The sequence below is a fragment of the Schistocerca piceifrons genome, chromosome 2 (assembly GCF_021461385.2).
Source record: "Schistocerca piceifrons isolate TAMUIC-IGC-003096 chromosome 2, iqSchPice1.1, whole genome shotgun sequence".
Lineage (NCBI taxonomy): Eukaryota > Metazoa > Arthropoda > Insecta > Orthoptera > Acrididae > Schistocerca > Schistocerca piceifrons.
This window is the reverse complement of record NC_060139.1, coordinates 640933530-640954466: the sequence shown is the minus strand read 5'-3', so window position 1 is coordinate 640954466 and position 20937 is coordinate 640933530. Positions and strand designations below refer to the sequence as shown.

General features: G+C 39.9%; 1 protein-coding gene across 1 annotated transcript in view; it reads right to left on the bottom strand.

The window, feature by feature from the left end:
• LOC124776939 (semaphorin-2A) overlaps nt 1-20937 on the bottom strand; it is a 169766-nt gene that overhangs the window by 62107 nt on the left and 86722 nt on the right. The window contains exon 2 of the mRNA XM_047252161.1: nt 2987-3143. Coding sequence (XP_047108117.1) covers nt 2987-3112 — 126 coding nt within the window. The 5' untranslated portion in view covers nt 3113-3143. The remainder of the gene's footprint in view (nt 1-2986; nt 3144-20937) is intronic.

The following is a 20937-nucleotide window of genomic DNA, read 5'->3' as shown; positions in this document are numbered from 1 at the left end:
GGAGGTGTTGATCAAGAATTCTTTCAGTTGGATGCAATAACCAGCCACAATGGGTCATCCAGGATTTTTGGGTTTGTGGATTTTGGGGAGCATGTACACTAATGGCCATCAAAATTGCTTCACCATGAAGATGATGTGCTACAGACGCAAAATTTAACCGACAGGAAGAAGATGCTGTGATATGCAAATGATTAGCTTTTCAGAGCATTCACACAAGGTTGGCGCCAGTGGTGACACCTACAATGTGCTGACATGAGGAAAGTTTTCAACCGATTTCTCATACACAAACAGCAGTTGACCAGGGTTGCCTGGTGAAATGTTGTTGTGATGCCTTGTGGAAGGAGGAGAAATGAGTACCATCATGTTTCCGACTTCGATAAAGGCCAGATTGTAGCCTATCGCGATTGCGGTTTATCGTATCGCGACATTGCTGCTCGCGTTGGTCGAGATTCAATGACTGCTAGCAGTATATGGAATCGGTGGGTTCAGGAGGGTAATACAGAATGCCGTGCTGGATCCCAACGGCCTCATATCACTAGCAGTCGAGATGACAGGCATCTTATCCACATGGCTGCAACGGATCGTGCAGCCACGTCTCGATCCCTGAGTCAACAGATGGGGACGTTTGCAAGACAACAACCATCTGCATTGCAGCAGCATGGACTATCAGTTCGGAGACCATGGCTGCAGTTACCCTTGACGCTGCAGCACAGACAGGAGCACCTGCAATGGTGTACTCAATGACAGACCTGGGAGCGCGAATGGCAAAAAGTCATTTTTTCGGATGAATCCAGGTTCTGTTTACAGCCTCATGATTGTCGCATCTGTGTTTGGCGACATCGCAGTGAACGCACATTGGAAGCGTGTATTTGTCATCGCCATACTGGCATATCACCCGGCGCGATGGTATGGGGTGCCATTGGTTACACGTCTCGGTCACCTCTTGTTCGCACTGATGGCACTTTGAACAGTGGACGTTACACTTCAGATGTGTTACGAACCGTGGCTCTACCCTTCATTCGATCCCTATGAAACCCTACATTTCAGCAGGATAACGCTAGACCACATGTTGCAGGTCCTGTATGGGCCTTTCTGGATACAGAAAATGTTCCACTGCTGCCCTGGTCAGCACGTTCTCCAGATCTCTCACCAACTGAAAACGTCTGGCCAATGGTGGCCGAGCAACTGGCTCGTCACAATACGCCAGTCACTACTCTTGATGAACAGTGGTATCGTGTTGAAGCTGCATGGGCAGCTGTACCTGTTCATGCCATCCAAGCTCTGTTTGACTCAATGCCCAGGCATATCAAGGCCGTTTTTACGGCCAGAGGTGGTTGTTCTGGGTACTGATTTCTCAGGATCTATGCACCCAAATTGTGTGGAAATGTAATCACATGTCAGTTCTAGTATAATATATTTGTCCAATGAATACCCGTTTATCATCTGCATTTCTTCTTGGTGTAGCCATTTTAATGGCCAGTAGTGTAGAAGATGGGTGTGCAGGGTGTCACAGGGGTGATAAGGGAAATAGATGCAGACGAGAGGTTCTGGGAAGGGCCTAAAGATTTAAGCAGGGATTGAATGTTGTGGTGGACTTCTAGGATGGGATCACTCTGGCAGAGTTTGTAGGTGGAGGAGTCAGATAACTGGTGGTGGTCTTCTGCCAGTTCTGCAGTTCACAACAAAAGTGGTGGAACTGTTGTCTGCACGTAGGACGATTAGATCAGGATTTATGTTGAGGTTGTGTATGGGTATTCTTTCTTCTACTGAAAGGTTGATGTTCTGAGCAAGGGACCTGGGGAAGGATGGTGAGGCTAAGTTGGAGGTAAGGAATTCCTGAAAGATGACCAGTGGGTGGCTAGAAGGAGGGGGAGAGGATCATGGTTGGATAGTGATATAAAGTGGAAGAGGCACAACTGGAACTTCTGTGGAACTTCAAACAAAACCACTCTAATTCCAACACTGAAGCCTGGTTCTTCATACCACCATCCAACCGTGATCCCCATCTAAGAAATATTCTTTATGTGAGGGTGTATCATTTAAGACTGGAAGAATTTTAAGAAGTTTTAACATTAAGAGTGTGTTCCATCCACCTTCCAAGATCAGGGCACTACTCGGCTCAGTGAATGATGATTTGGGGCTTCAGAAGCCTGAAATATACAAATTCCATGAAATGTGGGAAGGCTTACATCGGCCGTTCAATTCACACAGTTTATGACAGGTGCGTGGAACATTGCCGTCATACGAGGCTACAACAACCAGAAAAATCAGCAGTAGCAAAACATTGCTTAAACGTGGGACATGGTTTGAAATTTGATGAATCTGTGATAGCTGCGAAACTTCCAGTTTTTGGAACAGTCTCTAGAAAGAGGCAACTGAAAACAGGTAGATGGATAATTTTATTAATAGGGACAACGGGTTTCCTCTTAGCAAGACATGGAATCCCATACTATCCTGCATCACTGTGGGCAGTCTGAGTGTTCAAAAATTGTCTCTGAGTGCAATATATCATTGCTGGCAGTGTTCTACTAAGGGCGGCGCCACCTGCTCCGTCTTGGAGAGCAGCAACTGTGATTGGCGGTGCATGCACCATGTACAGTACAACAGCCTATATATGGCATTGATTTGCAGCCTGGCATCAGTTCGCAGTGGTACTTATTGTTAGGAGCAGCATTCTCCTGAAGATGACGAACAGTTGGATTGCCAAAATATTGAATTGAGTTGATTTTAAGAACCAGCACAAACCCAAAGAGACTTTCAAGACTTATTACACCGGGAAAGGATACGAAGTCACAACAAATAATAGTCTTTTATAGCATCTCAGTTTTCAACGCTCTGTTGCATTTACAATGCTTAAGGTCATAATACATTTAACAGAAAACTCAGCTTAAAATAGCTGAATATGAAATTAAGAACAAAGCCAAATATATGTGTACAATATAAAACTCAAGTATTCTTCAATGTCATTTGAAGTATTATGCATTACCGTGTAAGAATTTTCAGATTTCTTTTTCTTATTTCTGAGTGCTGGTGCCAAATCACTTCTTCCAGTTGCCCTATGACCACGTAATGCAGCAGAAATAGCTGTCACTGCAAACTTTTTGAAAGACATAATCAGTTTTTGTAAGCCAATATCATCATATCTGCAAAATAACAAAGAGTCAATTATCAGTATTGTTACAACTGAGAATTATCGTTCAAATTTCAAATGTAAAAGCAATCTATAGAAGCTCAATAACACTTCTGTAATTGTGTTAGATTTTTCTGTAACACCACTGATAAGTTTTAAAACTGAAAGAACTGAATGGCGACAATATTATAAAAAGGATAGATTGCTCCTCACCACATAGAGGACTGCTATTATTCCATCAAGAATTGAATGGTAATTGAGATATGTAAAAATACAGAATCATTCAAAGGTATAAATTGTAAATAAAAAAGACATACAATTATATGTAAGCAGTTATTTTGCAGATTATGTAGATATAATATCTCCCTGTAAAAAATGTAAGGGGTGAATAGAATTGTTAAGTTGTAAGACCAAGTATGTAAATACACAAAAAAACAAAACTGAGATAACTAACAAATGTACTTGAAACAACACAAAATAATTAACTGACACAAAGATAGCAAAACGGTAGGGCTGTCCTTGATCCTAAGATTGGTTTGAATGTTGCAGTGCCCCACAGGCATAATTCAACTGACATGCTCCTGTCACCTTTGAACTAACCCAGACAGTTACAAGGGGATGCACAGTTTAATGTGAGTTCACAACAATGTCACAACTTTGCGTGTTTCAAGTACCCAAATCATTGACAGTTATGAAAGTAGTGATAAGGGGCAAAAAATTCTAGTTCTGAGGGAGGATTGACCAGTAATCTTTGGATTTCCTGTCTATAACTTATCCACTAGTTGGCCTAAAAGAATTTTTTTTTTTTTTTTTTGCTTAGGATTTTAGAACAGATTTTAGTTCTATTTGGCAGGCTGAATCTAAATATGAATTCTGTTTTTCTCTATTTACACTACTTTTTTAGACAGCAGTTCTACATTGAATGTGCAGTTCTAAGCTCACTTTGTGGAGTTCTAAATCACATATACAAAGACTGAATCCTGTATATTTGCCCTGTTGTTAGCCTGCCATCCAGTTAGTTCCAGGAAAATCCACCAGATGGAGTGGACATCTTGTAACCTCAGTGAGCTGCAATTCTAGAGTTAAAGTTAATTTGTGAGTCCTGCCATACAGGGTAGAGAGAAGTTGGTCTCTCACAATATTTGTGTTTATGAAAGAGTTGTTGTAAAGATAACCTAAACACATTCTGTGTTGTAGATTGTTGCATCTGTGTTACTGAACAGAAATAAAATGAGTTCAATTAGAACTAGTTGTGTAAATCATCCTGATGTGTTTTGCTACATATGTGGAGAATACGTGTTGAATGATAACAGAAACACTGTTGACTTTTAAAGAGAATTCATCATGGATACCTTGCTGTTAGTATTGGTGATCAGGATAAAACCCAGGCACTGCATCAGGTCTGAAAAACTTGTACAGCATATTTATGAGAGTGGTCTACTGGGAAAAGAAAAAGTACGCAATTAGATGTACTGACAGTTTCGAGAGAACCTAAAAACAACTTTGATGAGTATAATTTATGCATGGTAAATATTACTGGAGTCAGTCAAAACAACAATAACATGTTAACTTATTCTGATTTAATCTCTGCATAATGCCCAGTTTCTCACTCATAGAAAGTGTTGATACCAAAGTTTCACCAGTTACCAGAGCTCTGCTAGGACGAGTGTTGTCCCTCTCTAACAATAATCGAGATGATAGTGATTATGAGAGGTTGTCATTAACCCCTCAACATTTCAACCACAATGAGTTGCATGATTTCACCAGAGATCTCAACATGTCAAAGGAACCTTCTGAATTACTGGCTTCCAGGTTGAGCAACAAAAGTTTACTGGAACAAGGAAATAATTAATGTTCAAAGTACAACAGAAAAGTATCTTACGAAATTGTTAAGGCTTTCGTGGCCACTTGTTGACAAACTGCCTATTGGCTCCTGTCTCGGGTTCTTCAGCGAAGAACCCGAGACAGGAGCCAATAGGCAGTTTGTCAGAAAAGCGTCTGTTACCCATTTTCTCTCAAGAAGACAATAATGCATTCTGTCACAAAATAGAGGACTCAGGGAAAAAAGGGATCTTTCTGAGTATTTTCTAGATGATTGGTGTCCATTTATTGACAGCTCAAAGTGAAGTTTGAAATTAGTCCTTCTACACAATGGGGACAAATATGGTTCAACATCAACTGCTCACACAATGAAAATGAGAGAGTATAAAACCATAGTTTTGCTCTTGAAGATAAAATATTGTGAACATCAATGGGTGATTTGTGTCTACTTATAAATCATAAACTTTCTCCTTGCATAGCAATGTGGTTACATCAAATACTGTTGCTTCTTGTGCCTCTGGGATAGCAAAAAGAAAGCACACCACTGTATTAAATAAAGAGTGGCCTAGGAGAGAAAACACTGATAATGGGGAAAATAATATCAATGACTCTTTAGCTGAAAGAGAGAAAATCATCTTTCTTCCAATGCATATCAAGATATGCAGCTCTGCATGTAAGAGTTATGTAAGAAAATTGATGAGACTGATTTTTAATCCACTAAATTTTTATTTTTTTCAAACAATAATACAATTCTCTTGAAGGTAGTTCCCTTAGGCAGCTATACACTGGTGGAGTTGTGTCTTGGTAGCAGTGCTGAAAGGCTTCAACTGGTAGGGCCTCTAACATGTTGGTTACATTCTTTTAAATGTTTTTCAGAGTCCCAAAATGACATCTTTTTAAGGCATTTTTCAATTTTGGGAAAACAAGAGAGTCACAAGGACTCAGATCAGATGAATAAGGGGACTGTGGAACAACAGGAATACCTTTTGAAATCAAAAATTCCGTGATGGAGGTGGCCATGTGACATAGGGCATTGTCATGAAAGAGTATCTACTTTTCTGCAATGTCCAGTCTCACTTGATTCACCCCTTTCCTGAGCCTATCAAGGACATCTTTGTAAAACACTTGGTTGACAGTTTGTTCTGGAGGAACAAATTCTTGATGCATGATACATCAGTATTTTCTTACCTTTGATTTGCTCATTCAAAATTTTTTAGATCAAGGAGATGTCTCAGTGTGCCATTCCTCACAGTGCTGCTTTGTCTCAGCATTGTACTAAAAAATCCAGGATCCATCATCTGTGATGACACAGCTGAACCATTCATGGTCATTGGCCGTCCTCTCAAGAACATCAATGCACGTTTCTTTGATTGTCCTTCAACTCAGGTGTGAGGTTTTTTGGCACCATTTTGGCACAACCCTTCCACATGTCCAAATCTTTGGTCAAAATTTGATGTATGATGAAAGTGTTTAAGTTTAACGGGTCACTCATCATTCATATTATTAAACCCTGGTCTGATCTCACAAGAGCATGCACATGTTCGATGCTTTCATCGGTTTTTGAAGTTGAAGCTGTCCCTCCAAGTTTCATATTTGTCTTTTTGGTCTTCCAAAAATGATTTATGGCAGCAAAAAAACTTGTGCTCTATATAAGAGATGTTCCTCATCCACCTGTTTCAACTTTTCAAAGGTCACTTTCTTGGATTCCCCAAGTTTTGTGTTAAACTTGATTGCATAACATTGCTCTAAATTCCACTCTTCTATTTTCATAACACACAGCAAAAACAACTTCACTGACATTACTCTCAGATATCATGTAATGGCTGTACAGAGCTGAAACTCAGACTAAGCATCTGGAGATGAACACACCAGTCTACACAAGTAGAACAACACAGCAGTGCTAGATCACTCACAGTGTTGTCAGTCTCATTACTTTTCTCATGCAACTTGTATAGGGAAACAAATGTCTCAGCAGAGTGCAGAAATAGTTAAAGCAAGAATATTTTATGGTCCACAAATATGACAATTCATTAAGGATCCTGCCTTCACAAATTGAATGACACAGTGAAAAGTCTGGACTTCATTTGTTTCAATTATTGGAAATTTTCTGAACAAATACAAAGCTGAAAGCCATGTTGAACTGGTAAACAAGATGGTTCATATTTTCATATCCTTTGGTTGTAACACAAGTATTATGAGGAGAAGTCTTCATAGTCACACAGCCTACAACCTGGAGTGGAGGAATGCACCAATCACACTACGGTCGCAGGTTCGAATCCTGCCTCGGGCATGGATGTGTGTGGTGTCCTTAGGTTAGTTAGGTTTAAGTAGTTCTAAGTCCTAGGGGACTGATGACCTCGGAAGTTGAGTCCCATAGTGCTCAGAGCCATTTTGGAGGAATGCACCAATCAGTAGCTCTATGAGTGCATCATGGACGAAAATAGAAGCACACTGGCCACTTCAATCATGATCACTCACAAGAAAAGCACTGGCAAATCCATTGTTATAATGTCAAGTTTTAACGAGATGTTAAAACTATGAAATACCACTACCAAGGAAGATAGGATATGCACATTACGGCAGATGACTGCTGAGTTTTTGAAAAGGGATTTTTCCAAAATACAATAAAATATATTATGGAAGAAAAGCTCCCATTGTGTTCAATGACTAAATGGTTTCATTTATGATTTTTCCATTATTTTTGCATATAACAATAACAGTTCTATGTAATTTTTTACTTGAACCAAGGATTTTACTTAAAATAATGTACTTCACTAAAGTATTAATCTTAGAAATTTGAGCTCCAGGGAAAAAACTAATGCCATATTTGAATTCAGGGCAGCAAACTATGTGAAATCAGGTGCAAATATCCCAGCACCAAAACAACTGTTGGTCAGTGTAATTAATTGATACAAAGATGAGTCAACAATAATTGACCAATGAAAGAGTTGCAAGCACTAATGACATTGTTCATCATATTTGTAACCAAAACACAAATTATAAAGAAATGTATAAGAACAAAAATAATCAATTATTGATAATATAATGTAAGTGAATAGATAAAAAATCTACTCGGCAAGCAGCAGCAGGGAAACACACACACAAAAGAATTTTACTTTTACAAGCTTTCGGAGCAAGTGGCTCCTTCTTCTGGCAGAAGAATTGAAAGGGAAGGAATAGCGGCAAAGGAAAAGGACTGGAGAGGTTTAGGGTAAGGGAGACAGTTTAGAAAAGTCACCCAGAACTGCAGGTCAGGGGAGACTTACTGGATAGGATGAGAAGGAAAGACTGATTGTTGGGGACTGCACCAAAAAAGTTTTGAAAACCTGAGAGCTAAAAGGTGGAAGACATGGTAATATGCAAGATAGGGATTACTTCTAAAACATCATGCATCAGTTAATATGAGTGAAAAGCTAAGTGCATTGTATGTAACACAGATAGGAGGAGGACGAGGAAAAATAGACACGTCAGAAAATGAAAGATGTAGAAAACTAAAATGGAGTAAAGAAAGAAGTGGTAACTGTGAATAAACACTGAGATAGAAGGAATTAATGTAAATTAAGGGCAACTTGGTGGCAAGAACCAAGGACATGTTGCACAGCTAGTTCCCACCTGCGGGGTTTTGAGAAACTGATGTTTGGAGGAAGAAACCAGATGGCGCATGTGGTGAAATAGGCACCGAGGTCATGGCTGTCGTGTTGTACAGCATGTTCTGCAACAGAATATTGTGTGTTGCTTATATACACCCTAAGCCTCTGCCCATTCATCCCGACTGATAACTAGGTGGTAGTCATGCCAATGTAAAAGGCCGAACAGTGTTTACATAACAGTTGGTATATGACGTGTCATTTCACAGGTGGCTCTCCTCTTGATAGTATATGTTTTGCCAGTTACGTGGCTGTAATAGGTGGTGCCAGGAAGGTGCATAGGGCAACTCTTGCAATGGGAGCAGTCACAAGGTTAGGAGCCATAGGGTAGAGAATGGGTGTAGAAGGAGCATAGGGTCTGACAAGGATATTGCAGAGATTGGGAGGACGAAGAAAAACTATTCCAGGTGTGGTGCGCAAAATCACAGACAGAATGGTTCTCATTTTAGGGCATGATTTTAGGAAGTCATGGCCTTATCGGAAGTAGCTGATTAATACATTCCAGACCAGGGTAATACTGAGTGACCAGTGATGTGCTCCAAAGCTGCTTTTTGGAGGGATCAGCAGTGCCAGGATTGGATGTGATGTCCGAGAAAATCTGCTTTTGAACTAGGCTGTTGGGGTAATTATGTCCAGTGAAGGCTGAGCTGAGAATGGTGGTGTATTTAAAGAGTCTGCATCCAAACAAATACATTTGCCACGAATTCCAAGGCTGTATGGGAGAGAACATTTGACATGGAAAGGATGGCAACTTTCAAAATGTAGGTACTGTTGTTGGTTAGTAGGTTTGATGTGGACGGAAATATGTAGCTGGCCTTCAGTGAGGAAGAGATCAACATCAATTAAAGTAGCATGGGATTCAGAATAGGAACATGCGAAATTTGATTAGGAGAAGGTCTTTAGAGATTCCAGGAATTTTAACAGTTCAGCCTCACCATGGGTCCATATGGCAAAGATGTCATCAACATATCTAAACCAAACCAGGGGCTGAAGACTTAAGGATCCCAGGAAAACACCCTCCAAGTGACCCATGAAAATGTTGACATAGGAAGGAGCCATCCTGGTTCCCATCGCCATACCCTTGCTCTGTTTGTATGTCTGCCCCCAACAGTGAAGTAATTGTTAATTGTTAGTAAGCGTAAAGTTGATTAAGGTCAACAAGAAGGATGCCATGGGACTGGATTCAGGTGGATGTTGACTGAGGAAATATTCAGCAGCAGACAGAACATATACCATATACAGGTGGGGCGGGATATGTTGGTACAGAGGGAGATGGCATCAATGGTGACAAGCAACAAGAGAGTGGGATGGACATGCATTTCAGACGATCTAGGAAATTGTTGGTATCTTTAACATAGGAGGAAGTCTTTGTACTATGGGTTGCAGGTGTTGATCAACTAAGGCAGATATATGTTCGGTGGGTGCGTTGAAGCCAGCAGCTATAGGATGACCAGGATGATTGAGCATGTGGATATTAGGAAGAAGGTAAAAGGTGGGAGTGCATAGTTTGAGTGGGGTAAGAAGTTCAATGGATTGAGGTGTAAGTCATTGTGAGGGGCCTGAGTTTTTTAGGAGGAAATGGAAGTCAGTTTGAATCACAGGGATGGGATCTTAATGGCAGATGCTGTATGTAGATGTGTCAGACATCTGGCATAGGCCTTCACTAACATACTCCTGTGGGTCAAGTGCCACCTCTTTGGTTTTTTTTTTTTTTTTTTTTTTTTTTTTTTTTTTTTTTTTTTTTTTTTTGGGGGGGGGGGGGGGGGGAAGGAGACCAGACAGCGAGGTCATCGGTCTCATCGGACTAGGGAAGGATGGGGAAGTAAGTCGGCCGTGCCCTTTGAAAGGAACCATCCCGGCATTTACCTGGAGCGATTTAGGGAAAGTGATTGAACCGTCGTCCTCCCGAATGCGAGTCCAGTGTCTACCCACTGCACCACCTCGCTCGGTCGAGTGCCACAGTGGTAGACCCTATGTCTGCTAGGTGATGATAATGGAATCATCAGCTTTTAGGGAACATATTGCCTGGAGTTCGGCAGAGGATACGTTAGGGTCATGTCATAGGGACCTGAGGAAAGGTTGTGAAGTAATGCTGGGTGTAAGGAAGCCTTGGACAGCTTGATGAGTAGATTTTTTTTTTTTCAGTCCATTTAGATTAAATTATAAAGAAAGAAATAGAGAAATTCATTCATTTGTCATGTTCTGTCTATACTACTGTGAGGAAGGAAATATCATGGGTGTAGAACACGTCAAAGATTATACGGTGGTTATAACTGAACTTCCACTATTTGAGAAGGTGCCTGTGAAAAACGAGTGACCCTATGGCAATGAAACTTGTGTAAAAATTTGTATGGATATGTAGAGGAAAAATAATGAATAAATCATTGAAAGAAACACATTTTAATTTCCACATGAGAGTTCTACATTTGTTAACTCTGTACCATGTTTATGTTCCAAGTTAAAAACATTGCTCAATGATGACCATCCACATCCATGAGAGTCTGGATCCACACTAACCATTTCATAATTGTTCACAGCACTTTTCAAACAGTGGACCTGGGAATGTTCAGCTGCCATGATACAGCTCATCCACTGTGCACATTGCATCCAGCATTCTCAGCCATGACAACAGTAACTTCAACAATTTGAGGGGCAATTGGCCATAGCCTCTCCGAGGAGCAATTACCAATTGCCAGTTAATTCAAACTTCTGAGTCATGTTCTTCAACTCTGGTGCAGAAAGAAGATCTCTCCGTATTCCTCTGCTGCATCAATACTCATGTACAGCAGCCGCATTATTACTGTTGTTTTGATAAAACAGCTTTATAAATAAAGCCCTGTTCTCTTTGCCCTGATCCGTGTCGACTGTATGCAACTGTAATGCACACTGATGCTTGTGTTCCAACCATACCAGAACTGACATCTAATGGCAAATCATGACACTAACACTACTGACAATGAAAATTCTACAGTGCACAGTCTGAACATAATTCCTATAAAATTGGGTACCTATATGGTAGTTTTCCATCTAAACTGGCTCAAGTAGCAAAAGTTTAATTATAATCACCCTGTACTTTAACTTTGTGAGACTGCTAGAAGCCACATGTGCTCACTGAAGCTGAACTATATTGCCTGAATTTCACAAAACTGGCTGTATGGACTAGCAGTATGCTACCTATTGTATTTCCACATACTTGTCATCCACCCCATAGCAGTTGCTGATACCTGGTTGCTTACCTCACAGTTGATGCTGCGGAGCGTTGGACACTGCTAACTCTGGGAACAACACACACCGACAGTCCAAAGTGGACAGGCAGCAATAAGACCTCATTTAAGCAGGGCCCTAACAGTGATGGAGCAGATGCAGTCCAGTCTTTCTCACTGTGTGGTGCCTACATCACCAATTACATATTTTACACCAGGTGCTACTGCACCTTATATTACAAATGTTGGAACCAACTCTTACTAAGCAATCCCTATACAAGATGCAGAGAGACAATCTAGCGCAACCGGAGGACTGAACAAAATTTATAGGCTGAAGTAAGCTGTCTTTGTATGTTGGGTGTCACTCAATGTAGCTCTCTGACAGTTTGCCTCACCTAGCTGCAGATAATGATGACAAACTAGAGAAGTCTTGAGCCCACAAGATAGGTTTCGCATGGGCTTCATAATACACTCATTCTCCTCCCTGGGAGTGCCTTACTAAAGGTTTCGCATGGGCTTCATAATACACTCATTCTCCTCCCTGGGAGTGCCTTACTAACTGGATCCAGGGGCTACTACCTTCAGTACCTTCTCACGGGTGGCAGAATCATGTTGCGTGCAACATTGTGGTCATAAAGCTACAATCAGATGGTCTTATTTTCTTGAGCTGATCTGCTTGGACCCCATCTTCTTTAATAATGCAGCCAAAAGAAGGAACTTCTAACAGTGCAAAATGACTTTTTCCTGACTCACTGTAAGGCATGGCACTCATTATTGTTCCAGCTAACTCCATAACCATTCCATGTTGTCTTTAATGTCTCTAAGGAAAACCAAAACTGTCATTTAAATAAATCATGTGCTGCTTGGGTTTGATCGTGACACTGACTGTAAAGTGGATGTCTGAGTGTTTCCTTGTTACCAGCATTATGGCGGCAGTTTGGCATCAGCTGTACTGAATTTCTCACAGTCTACAACTTGTAGTGGAGGAATGCATTAATCAATAGCTCTGTCAATGCATCACAGAAGAAAGCAGGAGGACATTAGTCAACCCAATTGTGATCATTCCCAAGAAAAGTACTGATAGAAGCAAAGCGCATCAGTTCTGATGTGATTACAGGCTCTTGAACCAATGTATATAAAAAATGTCTAAATTAACCCAAATATCCTGACGACCAAACACAGTCTAGGGCAATGTCATATTTTATGATGATGGGTCTGTAGATTCACTACCACCAGTTAGAAGTAGCAACTGAGACTCATCAAAAAGACATTTTTTTCTTCTGTCTGGACATTATCTGTAACTTTGTATGGCCTTTGGGTTCAAGAATGCACAAGTAAAATTTCAGTATTTACTGGTGACTGCTGTGAAGATTAAAACCCAAGCAGCACAAGATTTATTTAAATGATAGTATTGGTTTTCTTTAGACACATTAAAGAGCACATTGAATGGTTATGGAGTGTGCTGGAGCAATGAGTGTCATGCGTTACAGTGAGTCAGGAAAAAGTCATTTTGCACTGTAGGAAGTTCCTTATCTTGGCTGCATTACTAAACAGGATGGGGCCCAAACAGATCCCCAGATCAAGAAAGTCATGCAGGAATTATATATATCTGCAACAAGGAAGGAATTATGACACTTCCTTTGTCTGACCAATTATAAACAAAGGTTTGTGTTCAATTTTGTGAAAATTCTGAAGCCACAAACATATCTGTTAAAGAAAGATATGACATTCCTTGATATCTGGTGTTGTCAATGCATATCCAGCTTATGAAAAGTCATTCATCCTGTCATGTAAGGCTAGAATTATGGTTTTGGGTGCATTCTATCACAAGAAGTATTAAGTCAGGAGCACATAGTGGTTTATGTCTCCACACAGCAGAGAAAAGCAAAGAAAAACTATCAGGTTGGAAAATGTGTTCCCACTTGTAAGTAATGAAAAAAATCTACTTTCACTGTTACCTACATGAGAACAATTTCAAAGTGGTAACTGGCCCTGTAGCATTGAGTTAGCATCTAAATTTGAAAGACATCATCAGTCATTTCTTAAGATACACATTACAGTTCAGTGAATTTGATTACAAAGTTTTAAATGGTTGAGAGAACAAGTGTGGAATTGCTGGCAGACCGAGTCAAGAGATGCGAGCATTTCAGCTGATGAATGGTGCACAACACAGGAAAATGATCCTGACTGTCAGCAGATCAAATTGCAACAATGGGATTCTCTACAAGCAGACATGGTCTGGCAGATCTATTGTTGTACTATCAAGTTTCCGTGTGGTAGTCTTGTGATAGATCCATGATTGCTGTTTGTTGGAAATGAACAGCATGGGTCAAGATAGTGCCCTGAGGTGAACCTGAAGTTAATTCTAAAGTGATGGAAAAAATACCAAAAATTAATTAATGTATAGTAATGAAATTTTGGGAATCCATTTGTGTATGTAACATATTTACCTGATTAACACTGCAAGAACGGAGGTCAATGTAAATGCGAGATAAGTCATTGTAAACGCAAAATGCTGGTACAGTCATAAGCGGTGTAACAACCAGAATGTTGAATGCAAGAGTGCAAATGTGTATGCAGTGTGTTGTACAGGTGCCAGCTGTCAGATGTCAGTTTGTGGGATGGTCCATGTCTATTGCATTTGGTCAGTCAGTACAGGGATGGTAAATGCTGCTTGTGGATGATGCTGAAGTTGTCATCTGGTGGTTTCCCATTATGTGCTCAATTGGAGGCAGACATGGTGATCGAGCAGGTCAAGACAAAAAGTACAACTCTGTAGTGCATATTGGTTTACAATAGTGATATGTGGACGAGCATTATCCTGTTGGAAAATAGCCCCTGGAATTATGCACAATTTTGCAGTCAGGGTATGTGGGATAAACACGAGAGTGCTCCTGCTGTCATACAAAATCACAACACAGATCATAGCGGCATGTGTAGGTCCTGTGTGTCTGGCACGCAGACAGGTTAGTTGCTGACCTTCAACTGCAATTCACACACAGTCATCAACAGCACCCAGGCAGAACCAGCTTTCACCAGAAAACACTATAGACCCTCACTCTGCTCTCAATGAACTCTCACTTGACAGCCCTGAAATCACAAATGGTGTTGGTTTGGGGGTCAGTGGAATGTAAGCTACTGGGTATCTGGCTCAGAGGTCTCTTCAAAAGTAAATGATTTGTAACAGTTTGTTGTGTCACTACAGTGCCAACTGCGGCTCAAACTGCTACTGCAAATGCAGTACACTGCACTGGAGCCATATGCTGAACATGATGGTCTTCCTTCTCTGTAGTGCCATGTGGCTGTCCAGAGCCCTGTCTTCTTGTGGCAATGCATTCCCATGATCATCACTGCCAGCGATCATGTGCAGTGGTTACATTCCTGCCAAACCTTTCTGCAATATTGCAGAAGGTACATCCAGCTTCTTGTGGTCCTATTACATGTCCTCATTCAAACTCAGTGAGGTGTTGATAATGGCATCTTTCTCGCCTTAAAGGCATTTTTGACTAATATAAACTCACAAACTCCAATCTCAGGCGTAACAAACTCTTACAACTGTTACAGTGTGTATTTAAAGCAAACTTGATTTGCGTCCTCATAGTGGCACTACTAGTGCCACTCTTACGCGACTGGCACAAAATTTGAACAGACATCTTTCAGATGTAGAAACACAACTACCAATTTTTCTTTATGTTGCATAACTCTTTCTAGGTGTTGCTGGTTTACCTGTCAATGATTCTCCATCCAATGTAACATGATGTACCCTCACTAGCATCAAAGAGCATGGCAGGTGCCTGGAATTGCACTCAACTATAAACAACAGTGCAACACCAACAATATTTCACAGTCTGGTTGGAGACCAGGCAGTGAGTACACATAAAAATACAACTTTCAGCACCTGAATGAGACAACAGGACTGGTCCTCTAAATATGTGCATAATACAGAATCAACAACTTATTGGTAGACTGGAAAGTACATAATTAATTTATTACTGTATTGATTAGATTTCAGCAAGTTATTAAGCTGGGAACTAAGGAATTCCACATGTAATGTTTCATTTAGCATGTCTATTTGTGATATGAGCAGCTCATTTTTAATTGTTTGAAGCTGCATCACGTGAGCCTTCATATGACTGAAACTTTAATTCTTCGCTGTTAACTAGTTGTAGCCACATTAAGCTGTAATGTAGGCTATGCCTGGTATGCTTCAGTTTGGGTCCTGTAAGTTAGAATCATCAGCAGCAAATATTACAATTTTTGAACAGTCTCTTAAGATCGCTATATGATTATGTGTTGGCCACAGGAATGGACCCAATACTGAATGTTATAGGCTCCACACTTATATTCCCTATTTTGAGTTTAGTTGCATTCCTCTCATGCTGTATGTGACTGTTGGTCCTCAGCTTTCTGCTAGTAAGATAATGTGCCATACCTGCAAGAACGAAGTCATTACAGATTCTGCTATGAAATGGGGCATGTGAGGGCTCTTGCCTCTGTTTCTGATGTATCACCATGTCTCACACCTGATGCTGTGACAGTAACGTTTTTGGCAATGACCTATCATTTGTCACAGTTCACTGCCTGTATGATTTGTGCTGCTTTATCGTATAACATGAGTGGTACTGAAGAACAATGGCTGTGCTTAGTATAGTTGATCACACCGTCCTAATGGTTTGTCATGACGAAATGGACACTAGAAAATAAAATAAATATGTATATTAAATACTTAGCATATTTTTACCAAACTTGCTCATGATGAACAAGTTAGGCAAAACATTAGCACTGCCCAAGCACAAAAATTTATGACAGAACAAATGGAATATCTCAGAGATCATCGCTATACATGAGCAGCAATGTTAGTTCTTCAAAGGCTGAAATTGTATATACAATTTTCTATTAAATTGATATAAACAAAAAAGTAGCAGCAAGAATATTGATAGTTTCAACAAGAAAGTTGTCCACAACACTGAAATAAAATACTCAATGGTCAATAAAACCTGAGCAGGTTTACACTACAAATTTGAGTGTGATGGACTTGAAAAGATCACTCCATGATTTCTCAAAGTAACCAGGTTTTAGTTCAAGAAATGCAAATATAGATGGAAATTTTTGCTGGAACAAAGAGATATTGCCTCGTTTAGAGTTTTCAAACAAGTTGCAAATGACTGTTGCAGCCTAAGAAATTTTTACGGCCAACTTTCACAGGTATTGGTTGGCATATGGTAGCAAAATCACACGTGACAGAATTGAGTGGTGTCAAATCGGATGACCTAGGGAACACTCTCAAGGATCCTATGCCCAACCTACTTGCACCTGAACACTTCATTCAAATATCATCCGACTGCCAGATTGGAATGCATCAGAGCACCATCCTATTGGAACAACATCCTGTAGCATATATGGAGTGTGCCTGTCTTCCAACAGTATGGAAAATTCCACTTGCAAAAAAATGTAAATAATTTTGTTCTTGCCCAGGCATTCACCAAAAACTTTTCCTGGTGATGATGTACTTGAATGTAATGTGGATTTCCATATGTCCATTAGTGGCAGCTATGGGCATTAAATACTCCTTCTCTAGGAAAAATAGCTTTTCATATATAAACATAATGTAACTGGACAGATAAAAAATCTATTTACCAAGCAGCGGCATGAGAACACACACATGTAAAGGTTGAATAAATTTGCAAGCTTTTCGAGGCAGTGGCTCCTCCTTCTGGCAGAAGAGTTGATGAGGAATGAGTGGCAATGAAGAAAAATGACTGGAGAGGTTAAGAAAGTGGAGAGAGGTTTCAGAAGTTGATCAGAACCCTGGGTCAGGCAAGACTTCCCAGTTAGGTGAGAAGGAAAGACTGATGGTTGAGGACTGCACCAGATGGGATATGAAAACTTGAGAGCTTCAAAGTGGAAGATAGGATAATAACCAAGACAGAGACTACAGATAAATCATCATGCATGAGTTAATAAGAGCAGAAAACTATCTGCATTTTACGTGGCAAAGGTGGGGAGGAGGGAATACACATGTCAAAAATTAAAAGATATAGAAAACTAAAAGGAAGTGAAAAAAGGAATAGTTACTGGGAAGAAATGATGAGGCCACATAAAGTAAGGTTGTATGTTGCCAGTGTATCTCCATTCATCCTGAGTGATAACTTGGTGGTAGACATACCAATGTAAAAGAAATGTAAAAGACCAAACAATGTTTACAAAACAGCAAGTAACCAACATGTTTCATTTCACAGGTGATTCTCCTTTTCATCATGGGTGTTTTGCCAGGAACAGGGCTGGTATAGGTGTTGGTTGGAGGATGCATAGGGTAAGTCTTACTGCGGGGATGGTCACAGAGGCAGGAGCCATAGGGTAGGGAAATGAGTGCAGAAGGATCATAGGGTCTGACCAGGATATTGCGGAAATGAAAGGGTACGGGAGGACCAGAGGGGGTGGAAGGTGGGGGGTGAATGGAAAGCTGTTCTAGACATGATAGGCAAAATGTCAGGCAATACTCGGCAAGTGGGAACTGGCATTACACGTCTTGATTGTGCCATGCACCTGGCCCTAATTTGCATTAACGTCTTTTACTTCAGCACCTTTCTCAGTAAATATCCCTTTGCCCCCCCCCCCCCCCCCCCCCCCACCTCTTACTTTTCTATATGGGTCATTTCATGTCAAGTGGTCTCGGCCTCCCCACTTGACCACCTTGAATTTCGCTGAAACTTTATATGTAGAGTATCACATGTATGAAATAAACTATGGCTATGTTTTAGATTCTGTAGTGGAATACTTGTTGAGATACAGCCATTTGTTTCACCCCATACCCTGACCACGTACAGTACGACACTGAGACCTAATATCCCTCTTGTTATTATTTTTTAAAAAACATGAAACTTAGCTAGCTTGTCCAACTTTTTGCATTCTGTTTAATGGTAATAATAATTATTATTTCTGTGTGTGCTGCAAGCGGATAAATTGTGTTAAAGGCCTAAAAAATTGGTGCTCTAAAAAAATTAAAAGTTCAGGGTTACACAGCTCTTTCAATAATTAAGTAATAGATGTCATATTTGATGCATAGCATGTCTACAAGATGTTCTTTTACAATTTATAATTTGATGTTGCTAGCTCTCTCTGTTACTTTACAAATTTAGTGTAAAGTTGATGATTTTTGCAAAGAGGCTAAAAATAGGATACTTTCAATCCTACATAACACAAAAGTATCTTCTAGAAATGTTTCAAAATCACTCTCATTAGAAAGAGCATTGTGCTGGCATAGAGTGCCCTAAGAGAAGGGCCAAAGTAAGGATCCATTCCTTACAACACCTTTTATTTTAATACTCAAATTCTATCTTTGTTTGGTTCAGACTTCTTTTAATACTCTTTTTAGTGAGAAATTATTAGTATCCTATTGCATTGGTCCACAGTGACATTGTCACTAACAGGCCAAGTATTAAATGCGCAAACAAAGTTGACACTTGGTGCACTGGCTGATGGGAGCGGCTGTAAATGGGAAATGCCTTTACAGTCACTCCTACCAGCCACCGTGCCAAATGTCAACTTTGTTTGTGCATTTAATACTTGAACTGGCAACCCCATCACCATAGGGGTCATGCCTAATAGCCGTGCAGTACCAGCAACAGGTGCATTTCTTAGTTCAGGTTTCCAAGAAGGTAATTTGACTTCTTATTTGAGGTTCTAAAGCCTTAAGTGGGTGTCTGCCTGGTTCCCAAGCCAATGATTGAGCAACTTATCCTAGGTTCTCAAGCCTAAACTAGGTATTTTATGCTGTTCCCAAGCTGATGTTGACAGCTTGACTTTAATTTATAGTATTCTTTATTCTCATTCTGTTACATTTACAAGCCACTTCCTTCAGTGTGGTTTCTGGAAATTGATATTGTCAGCCAAAGTGACTGAAGGAGCAGGAAGCACGCAAATCAGGTATTATTCCAGAATCCAACATATATCTTACCTTTCTAGCCAATAAAATGAATGAGCAGGACCTGGCAGATGTATAAATTTTTTAAACGCATCATTTTCTTCAACTGAAACTTCAGCAACAATGCCAATCCACCATTTGTTGTCATAGATATAGGCAATGATACAACCGGGGACAACTCAAGTAATTTCAAATATAGAATAGTGGTGTCAGAAATTCTGGCAACATAATATATGTCACTGGAAACTTTGCAGACACAAATTGAATTTGAGTCAACTGGTACAAATTGGTGATGCTCTCTAATATCAGCTATTGTGCTACTTTCTCAGCATTTTTCTTTTGAAACTTGCTGCTTTCTTCAATTTCAGATTTTGTGACAAAAATATATTTAATTCCATATATATTTTAATCACCAAAGTTGAAGAGATCGTTTGGTGTCAATATTTAGTCAGAGGAAGGTCTTTGGAGGCTTGCCAATGTAGCCACCATTTAGTCGTGTCACCAACTCCATCACTGGGAGACTTCCCATGGCTTGTAGCAAAGAAGTTCCATTCAGTCTCAATACTTAAATCATGTTTATGGTTGCATAAGTTCACAAATTTATTGTAGTTTTTATATTGAGCTGCTGAGCCATCAGTGAAGTGGTATATTTTGGTAACATCTGTTCCGAGACACCAAAAATTCGATCAACTTTTGAATGAACATGTGTGCAGACACTGTTTCATGTTGCAGTTTATTGGAAATCATGCAACAGTTGACAACTTGCAAGGTGCCCAGGTGCCCATGTTAATGACACAATAAGCAATAAGATGTACTTTGGCTTGTGAATCATCCCAATGAAAGTCCTGTGCAGCATCTTGGACTACAAATGAGTAGTTTTTGGCAAGTGCATCAGAACTAGCAATTCTCTTTCTTTTAAGTCTGTCTTCAATGACTTCAAGTACTAATTTTGATGTTTTGCAACAAAATGATTAGATTAGATTAGATTAGTACTTGTTCCATAGATCATAAATACGACACTTCGAAATGTTCGTAATGATGTGGAATGTGTCAGGTTAATAAAAGGTGTCTATACAAGATGTTACATTAGACAAAATATTACATGACACTCAATAATTTTTTTTGAGGTTGGGAAATTACCCACTTACTATATCCAAAAATTCATCTAATGAGTAGAAGGAGTTGCCATTAAGAAATTCTTTTAATTTCCTT